The sequence below is a fragment of the Schistocerca piceifrons genome, chromosome 8, assembly GCF_021461385.2.
Source record: "Schistocerca piceifrons isolate TAMUIC-IGC-003096 chromosome 8, iqSchPice1.1, whole genome shotgun sequence".
Taxonomy (NCBI): domain Eukaryota; kingdom Metazoa; phylum Arthropoda; class Insecta; order Orthoptera; family Acrididae; genus Schistocerca; species Schistocerca piceifrons.
The window spans coordinates 480,368,016-480,380,055 of NC_060145.1; the positions used below are offsets into that span (position 1 = coordinate 480,368,016).

Below are 12,040 nucleotides of genomic sequence, written 5' to 3' on the forward strand. Positions count from 1 at the left end.
TTATCCGGTAAGTCTGTATGCTATAAAACAGTTAAACTCAGATGCTGTGTGTTCATTGTCATCCCCAGACTTTAAGATGTGTAGCTACTCATACTGAGTGGTCAGATCAGAATTTCACAGATGTGTTACATAGATGTTACTTGTTTCCCATTCCAAAAAAGTGACACCACGACCTTTCTCGCCAACCATATTGCCTTTGCTTTCTTCGGAGCTTACGAATCAATATGTTTCCACTGTTTTGGCTGTTGTTTAATCGCTGTTGTGTAGTAGTGTATCCCAGCTTAAACTGTGGTCACAAACCACTGCCACAACCTTGCTGGTTGCTCTGAAAATGGTTCAAACATTGTTCGAACATTTCCATTCTGACCTGTGTTAGCACCCATATAGCAGATAGTTTTCTCGTATCCATTTCCACATCCCTACATCTTCAGCAGTTTCTCCCACTTTCAGTCGACAATCCTCTGTGACCATTTTATGCACTTTTGCAATAATTTCTGGGGTAGTGGATCATCTTGCTTGACCACTATGCACATCATCATCATAATAATAATCTAAGCTGTTCCGACCAAATTTAAACTCACTTGCACAATTGGTAAAGTTGAACGTGAATTAACAGAGTCCTCCCCTGCGTTCAGAAAATGAGCACAAATTTCCTTTGATTTCATACTCTTCTTTATGACATATTTACATCACTGCTTTAAATCTCGACGTTTTTCCCATCTTCACGCACCACTGCATGCGAATGACAACACAAAAACTTCTGCAACACAGGTCTCTACCCGGAGCAGTGAACAATCACAGGTTTACTCATACAGGACAAGCTGCTATTACACGGGCACCACGTAGAGCTAGTCCTGACATCTAATGGTGTTTCTACGAGCTTTTCAAACTGCCCTTGTATCTATCAACTGATTAACTTTTCTAACATGATGTTTCTTGTTGAGATACTTGAACGGATAATGACGCAACGTGATGAGTATGCTGTATGTTCTGATATGTGCAGCTGACTTCCTCTCAAATCACTATCCAAACAGAAATCACAATTTTTCTGCTGTAGTTCTTGTCGCCCATCTGTATGGCCTTCCATCTTCAAGAAATCTTTTGTATCTGAATTGATCAAATCCTAGCCGCACAGAAGGAGCTGTATACTCAAATCCCAAAAGTAGTCGCCAAGTTCAATGTTGTGGCGAATGAGAAGCACATAAACTAATACACAATGAGTATTTGTGATCACATGAAAGTACTTTCTTCATATACCTGTAATGAAGTGAATTGCTATGTGGGCAACAGATATTTGACACTTAATTTGTGGAAGTATATGCGCCTTTGAGAAATGAGACAGATTGACATTATCTTTAGACGAGATAAAGCACATATACACAGGTCAATATAACAGCACAACTGAAGTAACACTGCAGTTACTGAAAATGATAATAGTATACACACTGCTCAGATATAAATGAAGTACTGACAACCAGTAATCTGATTTTTTGTGTATGGATAATAGTTCAGAAAAAATGTGGAAACATTGTTTATAAAAGAAAAGTCACAAGCAGTCCTGAGACTTTTAGCATGTATCATGGTTTTTATTGTATTTTGTAGTGTAATGAAAGATTTTTGCAGAATTGGCAGAAAAATTCAGTGCAATGTTGCTCAGTGGATAAAAATTGTTACACATTAAGCAATCCTCTTGTAACTGTTTTAGCAAGTATTATACACATACTATCTCAGTAGATATGATGAAAGGTAAAATTACATTTTGACATTTACTCTGCTGCAGCAACTCCAGGCTGGCTCGTCATCCCATCGGCTGAGTGGAAGCAGTGGGAGCAATGGCAGCCTGCCACCGGAGGAGATAGCTGCGATAGCTGCGCGCCAGTCGAGCGGGCACAGCAGTGCCAGCTCCGGCAGCCTGGCTGGCCTCAGTGACACAGACGTGTGCAGCCCGCAGGGCTTTATCGTCGCACTCCATCGAAAAATGGCAAGTCGGATTTGGGTTATAACAGATACGCTGTGAATTTCTATGTGCAACTCTTTAAGGAAGTCAGCATATTGCTGCAGTTCTTAAAGTATTGTCTCATTTAAATTCCTAATAAAACATTTAAATTTTAGTAGAGGTAGTTTAGCAGTTATTTACCTTATTCATTTTATTAAATATATAATACTGGCTAGTGATAAAAAAATACTAAAAATATAAAGTCCAAAGTTTTCCCCCATAATTCTTAGAACTAAGTGACAAAAGACTCTCAAAGTATTAAGATTTGTGTGGGAGAAATTTGGATGCAGATGCTGATTACACAGAACTATTTAAATGATGTAGTAGTAGTAGTAGTAGTAGTAGTAGTAGTGTAGTAGTAGTAGTAGTAGTAGTAATAATTTGGCAAGGATGGGACAGGTCACCTGTGGCTCTATAGTTTGAACCATACTAACTTTTTCTTGAAGTAAAATAGCAAAATCTAAATCGGGATGACATAATGGGGAGTAACGTTTCCACTGTTCAGAATGGAAGGCCAGCGTGTAAACAGTAATTAAACATCTTTCAGTTCATACCTAGTGTACAGTGCTGTTAGTTAACAATGTAAAAAGCTAGTGCTACATTGTCCACACATTTTTTTCACTGTGCGCACTGTACAAATACTAACAGCTAGCACCAGGATCATGACAATAATTGGTTTCCATTTTGTGTACCACAGCTTCTTGTTTGTGATATGTTGATCTCTGAGGAAGTTAGTATCATCCATGGGAAAACTATGGTGTAAGGCACAAGAGAGTTGTGAAATGACAAATAATACAGAGTCGGTATTTGGTAAAAAAAAGTAACATAAATAAATAACAACAAAACACCTGTAAGTAATCTTTCACTATGTAAAATTTATTTTTTAATGGGTACTTTTTATCTGCCTTTGTAATCTCTTTAATCTCCAAATCTAGTTTACTGTAAATTTTACTCTCTGGTTGGAAGTACTGTTTTAAGGTTTTTTAGATTTATTTATAAATGTGAATTCAGTATGGATCTTGTTCCACACTTGAGTATACATCTGTTTTTGCGGTAATTACTGGTTTTTTCCTGCGTGCATGTCTGATTCATAGATGAGCTTAGGTAGCATTGCTAAAATCCTTAATATTTCAAACATAACTTTTCAGTGAGCACAGTTACTATTTTGGTTAAAGAACTGCTAATATTTTCCTTAACACTTTTCTCTCAGGTGGCAGGTATAGTTTCTCGGGTATTTTGAAAAACTTTGGTGTGAATTGTCACTGACCGGTACTACATTTGAACTCAAGTTTCTGGGTAAAATCTTTAACAATTTTAAATCTAAGTCAGGAGTTTGATAAGGGAATGAGTTGTCATCTTTTCTGTTCAGGCTTTGGGTAGAATAATCAGGGTATGAAAAAAACTACTGGACAAATATGGCATCGACAATCGTGTTACAGTTTACTGTGAACTGCAGGGTGTTCAGTTCTGTTGCTTGGTCAGTTATGTAGATTGTCAGTCAATAACACTCACAGTGTCTCGTAATGATGAAAATGTGTAAACTGATTTACAAAACTAGTAAATTAAAAGAAAATTCTACATGTGGACAGTTTGCATCAGCAGTTTTTATTTTTATTTACTTAATCCATGTTTAAATCTTTCTAATTCTGAAATTTTTCCTATGTAAGTATATACGAAAGATGAAGCTTTAAGCAACATGAAGGTAGGTCTGACCACCACAGTGCTTTTCTGATTAATAGTAGTCATGTACAAAGTGCACCAGAAACACCCAATTGTATTGAAAATAAGAGATAATTCAGGGTATGGTGTGAAATTTTTTTTATATGGAGATAAATTTTCTTTTTTATGCAGTATTTGTGTGTGGCTGTTTCTTGAAAATAACATTTGGTAAGTGTCAAACATGATGAATAATGCAGTCATGTTGTCTTTGTGGAAGAGATAACGTAACTTGCTGCAACGTGTCATTTGGAAACCCCCTGAGTGCACTCACGAATTTGATCTTTTAGTTCATCGATTCTGGTGAGACATTGCTCATAAACTTCCTGTTCAAGATAGCTCCACTAAAAATTATCGGGTGCTGTTAGGCTGGGCGAAAGAGCAAGCCAGTTGATGTCTACAAAGTGATAAATTAACCGTATGGATACATTTTATTCAGTATGCCAATGGAAGGAAGTGCAGTATGGGATGATGCTCCATCTTGCTGAAACTGCAAGTGATGATGGGATTGACTTCATGATGCAAAAATCTTTGCTACATGACAAATATTTGCTACATGACTGGTTAGTGCTGAGAATTGACTGTCATAATTTGGTCCATAATTTAAAAAAAAAAAAAAATACAGGCTGATAATGCACTCAGAGGAAATTGTGCACCATACGGTCACTTTGGCATTGTGACAACCAGGTACAAATTTAGTTCTTCAGTGCATGTTGTATCAAATGATTATACGTAAAACATACTGTATTCTCTTGATTCTCTGTGTTTGCATTATATTATTAACGAGTTTGTTTAGTGAACTGATTAATTGTAAGGCTTGTAGTGATAAACTGTCTTTGTTGTTTTTTAGATTCGACAAGATGTATATTTCCTGTCATCGCAAAAGACAAAACCCAGCCTCTTCGGGTTACCAATAATTGTACCGTGTTCAGAAACAACAACTCACCAAGACCTCTACCACGCTGTTTTGGTGCAGGTTGCACGACTTGTTTCACCGCTACCACCATCTGAGACAGCGGCACCAAACCATGCTCAAGACTGGTTCGTACCCTTCACATCATTTCCAGTTGGTTTATCTTCTGACTTGCGTGTCTTTTGTCATATTATTATGTGTAGTTGAAGAAAAATATGCTCCCAGAAGTAGAAAGATACTGTTAGATGACTAGGGGCTGGAAAATCAAACATCTATTTTTGCCAAAATTAGCATCTATTTTTGTTGAAATAAACGCCCTATTTGTAAATAATTAGACATATTATTTTAAAAGATTGCCACACTACATTCCCAAAGATGATGATGATGATAAAAAATGTGATTGGAGATAAAAAAATAATAATAATTAAAGGGAATAAATTGATTGTGCAACTATATGCTTACCAATATGTTTCACAATGCCGTGCATAAAAATGGAATTTTCTATGTTTATGCATGGCATTATCCTGTGCTCATACCTTGGTTATATTGATGATAAAAAGTAGGGTCAAGTGTTTTTGGGCTAGGGACCATATGTATACCTAACAGAAAGATGGTTTTAGCGCCACTGTGTCAAAGTGTGAACATTACACACTTCCTCCTGCATAGGTAAATTGAGTAAATCAGTTCCACCTTTTTGCATATGAGGTGGTCTACAGTGGACTTGATGAGACTTATGGAGTCATCATTAGTTCATGCGCAGTTCCTCGGAAAATAAAAAAAAAAGATATTTTTAAAATTATATTTTTGCCATGGCCAGCAGACCAAAACCCAGCTGAGGATTCCAAGAATGGTTTGACCAGCAAATGGCTGAAATTTTTGTGATGTATTCATAAGTTTTCAATCTCGAACAACCATGAACATTTTTTTCAAATCTTCTTCCATTTGAGATGTAGAGGTTCAAATTTACCCTACTTATACACTTAAAATACTCTCGTAAAATCCAGTGTAAGGGGAAAATGTTGTTTACAAAGTGACGTAGCATGGAGAAGAATCCTGTAAAGTATGTCTGTTATCATCAGAGAACCCCCAGTTTTAGTACTGAAGCACATGCAAAATTCTTTTGCTACGTAAAATCTGGTCTGAGGTGTAAAATTAGTTTTGTGTTATTTCAGTTTCACATAAGTAAACTATCTAAATGTTGCTGACGAATACATTTCTTTTCATATGAGTTACATGACCTGCTGCAGCAGGGAAAATAAGGGAACTGGCGGGAAAATGCTCCTATCAGACCACAAACAATGTGAATGTGATCTTGTTTATTTAAAAGACTCTTGAAAAGTGGGTCACTTGCTGCCTCATTATACCTTCCTCAGCATCTTTAAAATTTCTCCCAAAGACTCTGGTATATGAACATATAAGCACTTTTTTATGCTGAGAGAGAAGACGACATTGACAGTGGCAAAGAGGCAGAAAAGTAAATGAATTTTATCCGTAGTAGATGCTGTCAAACTCCATGACTGTTCCTTTATAGCATGTGGAAAAATTATGTGACTGGTAGTAGAAATTTTTCTACACCCTGGAAGAGTAAATACTGGAAGATAGTAGGTAGTGATTGTGTTGCAGAAAGAGTGAAGGAGACAGTGGCAGTGTGAGAGAAAGAAAGAGTGGCAATGGAACATGAGAAAGTGGAAATGGATGTGGGTGAGAGCCAATGATAATGAGAGACAGAATATATGACAATGGCAGTCAGAAAGAGAGAGATAATTGACAGTGAGAAGAGACAACAGCAGTTGGCGGGAAGGATGAGGTGGTAGCAACAAGAGAGAGCAGGAGGAAGACAGTGATGGTGAGAGGAGACAGTTGCAAAATGACAGAACAAAGGAGACTGTGGCTGTGAGACAGGAGGCAGTGACAGAAAGATACAAAGATACTACGACAGTGAGTTGTACTGAACGAGTGAGGACAAGAGGGAGTGAGTGGATGTGAGCAACTTAACAGCAAAGGATTGGTGGGTGTCTGTGAGTTTCAGTTAGGGCATGTTGTAGAAATTTGAGGTGACTTGCATGTTAAAAAAAAAAGTGCGAATATGTTTGCGTGCCAAAATTTTTGGAAAATTTTTAAATGTGCTGAGGAAGGTAGAATGAGGCAGGTGGTATGCTGCTTTCAGTCAGTCTCTTAAATAAACGAGAACATATTCACATTTTTGGTGCTCCGATAGGAGATTTTTCTGCTGATAGTTTTTATACTGTATAATAAGAGCTTTTTTCAGTGGAATACTTACTTTTGCAAAAATTTCAGCAGATTCTTTTTCTCCAGAATACTGTTTGCTTGTTGTCTTCTTTTGGCTCTACTTACACTTTCAGCAAAATATTGTTCCTGTTGAGACGCAGCAGCGTATTCTCACCAGAGGACAGTGCTTCTTTAAGGTGTCTCTTGAGATCATCTTTCTTTCCACATGTAGTTTGATAGTTATGAAATCTGTAGAGCACTGAGTTCGAATCCATAGAATGTAAGCCTCGTTTAGCATGTATCAGAGCTCTTTCGTGGGTCGTATGATACATGCTTGACAATGCTGCAGATAGAACTGCCAAAGTAGTCAGAGTAGAAGTAAAGCCAAAAATAACTCTTCTCCCTTCAGAGAATCTTTCCAGTCTCCGACCACCTCCCAAAGTCCCACTGTCCAGCAACAGAGGAGCGTTCCTCTCGTAACTCAGTACCACCCAGGACTGGAGCAACTGAATTACATTCTCTGCGGGGTTTCAGCTACCTCTCGTCATGCCCTGAAATGAGAAATGTCCTGCCTACTATCCTTCCCACCCCTCCTACCATGGTATTCTGTCGTCCACCGAACCTACACAATATACTCGTCCCTCCTTACACAACTCCTGTTCCCAACCCCTTACATAATGGCTCGTATCCTTGTAATAGATATAAATGCAAGACTTGTCCCATACGTCCTCCCATCACCACGTGCTTCAGTCCGGTCATGAACATCACCTATCTCATCAAATGTGAAATGACTCATGATCTAAAAGCTAAGCTGCAACCACTGTGCTGCCTTCTATGTGGGCATGTCAACCAACGAGCTGTCTGTCCATGTAAATAGCCACCGACAAACTGTGGCCACGAAACAAGTGGACCACCCTGTTGCTGAACATGGTGCCAAACGTGACATCCCTTATTTCAATGACTGCTTCACAGCTCGTGCCATATGGATTCTTTCCACCAACACCAGCTTTTCTGAATTGCGCAGGTGGGAACTTTCTCTGCAATACATCCTACATTCCTGTAACTGTCCTGGCCTCAACCTTCATTAGTCACTGTCCTCACCCATCCAGCCCCTTCTCTGTTCCCATTCTAGCACTACAGAGCCCTCATTCCACCATTGCATCCAGTCTTTTTACTTCTATCTTTTTCCACTACTTCACCCTTCCCCTCACCTCTCCCCTTCCCTCTGTCAAACCTATGGCATTTCACTGTCTGCCATCCCCACCATACTATCCCTCCCCCTCCTCGCCCCAGCCTCCTCCTTACCCACACCTAGTCGCCACTCCTATCATTGTTGTGCCTATCAGCAATTCAACATCTTTGCTATATGGTGAGTAGCAACTTCCCTTTTCATATTATTGTTAAAAGGAACTGTGGGACTCTTTGCAGTGATATATCAGCAAGTAGAGCACAGAGCAGACCCGTGCGTACATCATATTGGTCTTGATGGCAAACAGCTGGGCAATCTAACCAGCAGTGGTATAGAATTACTAAATGGCAGATGGCTGCATACAGCCATACCAGTATGGTGAAAGCACAACAGATGGTGCTTGTATCTTATTTACGGACAAGGGTAATATTGAAATGATCAACCTTTACATGATATCGAGGAATAAATTAGATTAAAATTAAAATGTAATGAAAATTAAAATTATTGAACAGATGATAAGGTTCATCCAAATCATGTGCAACACTACAATGCTTACTGTACATACTAGCTAAACAGTATTCTGGTAAACGATGGTAATATTAAGTCACTCAACAAGTATGACATGGATAAACTGTGCAAAAGCAGCATCCATGAACAAATAAATAAATAAAACAACAGTAAAACTGCAATAAAACTTTTACAAACCTTAAAAAACATTAAAAAATTAGATATGCATGTGTGAGAGGCGGAATGTAGAGAGACTGTGCTATTAAATGTGTGTTCAGAAACTGCTGAATTATAGTGAATGTTCATACAGGGCACTAAAAATCTCAACATTTGAGTGCCTACGTGGTGGTCATGGGATAACATACATTATACATCATAGAAAAAGACTGTGAATAAAAGGTCCAGAACCAATGGTACACACTGAGTGGGTCTTAGGTTAGAATATGACAATGTTGTTGTTGTGGTCTTCAGTCCTGAGACTGGTTTGATGCAGCTCTCCATGCTACTCTATCCTTAGCAAGCTTCTTCATCTCCCAGTACCTACTGCAACCTACATCCTTCTGAATCTGCTTAGTGTAATACGATGATCAAAAAACTTATTGGAATAATAGTGCTAAGTCAATTGGGGGGGGGGGGGGGGGAGGTTTGGGGACCTTATGACAGGTATAATTAAAATGTCTGATTCTTACTAACCAGCTGATCATTAAGATTAGCACACTATGTTCACATGAATGTATAACAATTTCCATTTCTTCTAACAAATTCAGCTTTTTTTTCATTTTTAGTTGAATGGGGTCCTTTTTAATTGCTCAGTGTTGGTGATGGCCACTAGCTTTTAGGTGCTCTGCAAACACTGAGTGGTGTTTAACCTGCCCTTTTATATTCAGTAAATGCTTACGAAATCTAGTCCTAAACATCCTACTTGTTTGTCCTATATATGAAGCATCACATTCACTGCAATTGATCTTGTACACACCTGAGCCAGCAATTTTATCTCTATACAACTGTTCATTGTAGATATAACAGTTCTTAGGTTGTTGGCCAAAGCAAAAATAACGTCTACACCCTGTTTCTCAAAAATGTTTAGCTACCTTGTACAAAAGATGTTCTACAAAGGAGATTCTCACAAAATTAGAATTAGTTGCTGGTGAAATGAGTGGGATGTTGTACGCATTTTGGAAGTCTGTTTTCTGTATAGATTGTCAACTGTCACTGGCTTATTACTGTTACGAACAGCAGTGTAATTCACATTACACAAATTTTTTTCTATGGATGCTGGGTTTAACGGTATTTCAGTAATGCAGTGGACTGTAAGTGTTTATCATTAATTTTAATTTAATCCTTTGTATGAAGTATAGGTGAATCAGTTCCATATCAGCCTTACCCATAAATTAAGATGCTAGGGCCATCTGTTGTGCTTTTATTTTATTGGCGTGGCTGCATGCAGTCATCAGCTGTTTAGTAATTCTAATGCTGCTGCCAGCCAGTTAGACCATCCACTGTTTGGCATCCAGGCCAATACAGTGTATGAACGGCTGGGTGCCGTGGTTTACTTGTTACTATAACAGCTCAAAGGTTTTCGCAGTTCCCTTTAGTCATTCTGATGACCGAATTTTCATCCACACAGTTTTATGTGTATGTGATTGACATAGAGTTTTGATAGCCAGTGTAATGTACTTCATTTGACACTTTTACTTAATCTGATGGTGTGTGACCATGGTGGAACATGTTACTCTTAAATAAAATAACTTTGCAACTGTGAGTGTTTTATTTTCAATGTAACCATGAAAACCAGTCACTGTATCAATCAGCCAATGATGGATTGGAATGAATACAATTTTAGTTGGGAAGTGAGGAGTCTGGGCAACAACTGTCCTGTCGAGTAGCTATCGCTTTGGCAGAACTGCACTGATGAGAGCCCTCAGATGAGTGGATGCTATCATGGTGGACTACTTCTGATGAAGAGAATCGAGCTACACTATGGCGGTGGCCGTACTGGCCCAGCAGTCTCATCAGTGTGGCCAACTTAGTTTGATACAGAAGGATATAACTCCAATACGTTTCTCTCATTAGCTATGAATTGAGATGAAACTGACCTTTTGGACAGATAGAGGGAGGGATGTGTGTGATATGAGGTGACTTACCGAACGAAAGCGCTGGCAGGTCGATAGACACACAAACAAACACAAACATACACACAAAATTCAAGCTTTCGCAACAAACTGTTGCCTCATCAGGGAAGAGGGAAGGAGAGGGGAAGACGAAAGGAAGTGGGTTTTAAGGGAGAGGGTAAGGAGTCATTCCAATCCCGGGAGCGGAAAGACTTACCTTAGGGGGGAAAAAAGGACAGGTACACGCACATATCCATCCACACATACAGACACAAGCAGACATCTGGACAGGGGTGGAAGGTAGCCTCTCTGCCGCATTTTTATCCCAATTTGGTTCCAGCATCTGGTTCAGGCACTGGCATACCTATTTAATGAGGTGTTTCGTGTGTTGTGTGGTGTGCTATGCTCTTGAATAACTTTACATGCACCATTAGTTAGTAATACTGACTGGCTTTGTTTGAACTGCAAAATCGTAACTGTGAACCTATTCATTGGTGTAGACTTTATCTCCTTCTGCAACTTCTTCTGTGCTGGAAGCTGAAAAGGTTTCTCACAAATCATAATCTTGCAAAAAATGATAGTACAATTGTGGAATTGTTTAAGCACTAACACCATCTGTAGCCAACCTATTTTATCGAGAAATGTGAAGATATTGCTCTGAACACAGCTCTACATCTACATCTACATGATTACTCTGCAATTCACATTTAAGTGCTTGGCAGAGGGTTCATCGAACCACAATCGTACTGTCTCCCTACCATTACACTCCTGAACAGCGCGCAGGAAAAACGAACACCTAAAGCTCCAGCTAAGCCATGCTGCTTTTATCATTATATTGACATCACTTCCATAATCTGGCCCTGCGGACATGAATAACAGGGAGAATTCTTAGAACACCTGAAAGACATTTACAACCACATTAGGTTTATGATGGAACTAGGGATAGATGGTACATTGCCCTTCTGTGACGTCTTCTTTCATCGGAAAACCAGTGGCCACCTCAGCCACAGTGTCTACAGGAAACCTGTATAAACAGGTTGGTATTTGCACAATTTCAGCCACAACTGCCCTGCCCAAAAACATGTCATTCTGAACACCCTTATCCTTCATGCTGAAGTTTTCTTGGATGCTGAAAATCTGACACTAGAACTAAGCCACCTCTGAAAAGCCTTTTGGGAAAATGGCTACAATCACCATCAAATATCATGGACTTTCTATGGTAAGATAGCAAGAAAAACTCTGTTGAAGGAGAGAGCAACATACATACATGTCTGCCTTTCTGTGCCGCAGTGCGGGAAAGTTTCATCAGCGCCTGAAGAGAGACAACATTTCATCCGTGTTCAGGCCCCCAGCAAAAATACGACAGTTTAAAAGGCCTG

The 12,040-nt window shown here is 39.0% G+C and overlaps 1 protein-coding gene across 1 annotated transcript in view; it reads left to right on the forward strand.

Annotated features, from left to right (window-relative positions):
• LOC124712473 (ubiquitin carboxyl-terminal hydrolase 32) overlaps positions 1–12,040 on the forward strand; it is a 233,462-nt gene that overhangs the window by 155,482 nt on the left and 65,940 nt on the right. The window contains exons 21-22 of the mRNA XM_047242768.1: positions 1,781–1,981; positions 4,563–4,753. Coding sequence (XP_047098724.1) covers positions 1,781–1,981; positions 4,563–4,753 — 392 coding nt within the window. The remainder of the gene's footprint in view (positions 1–1,780; positions 1,982–4,562; positions 4,754–12,040) is intronic.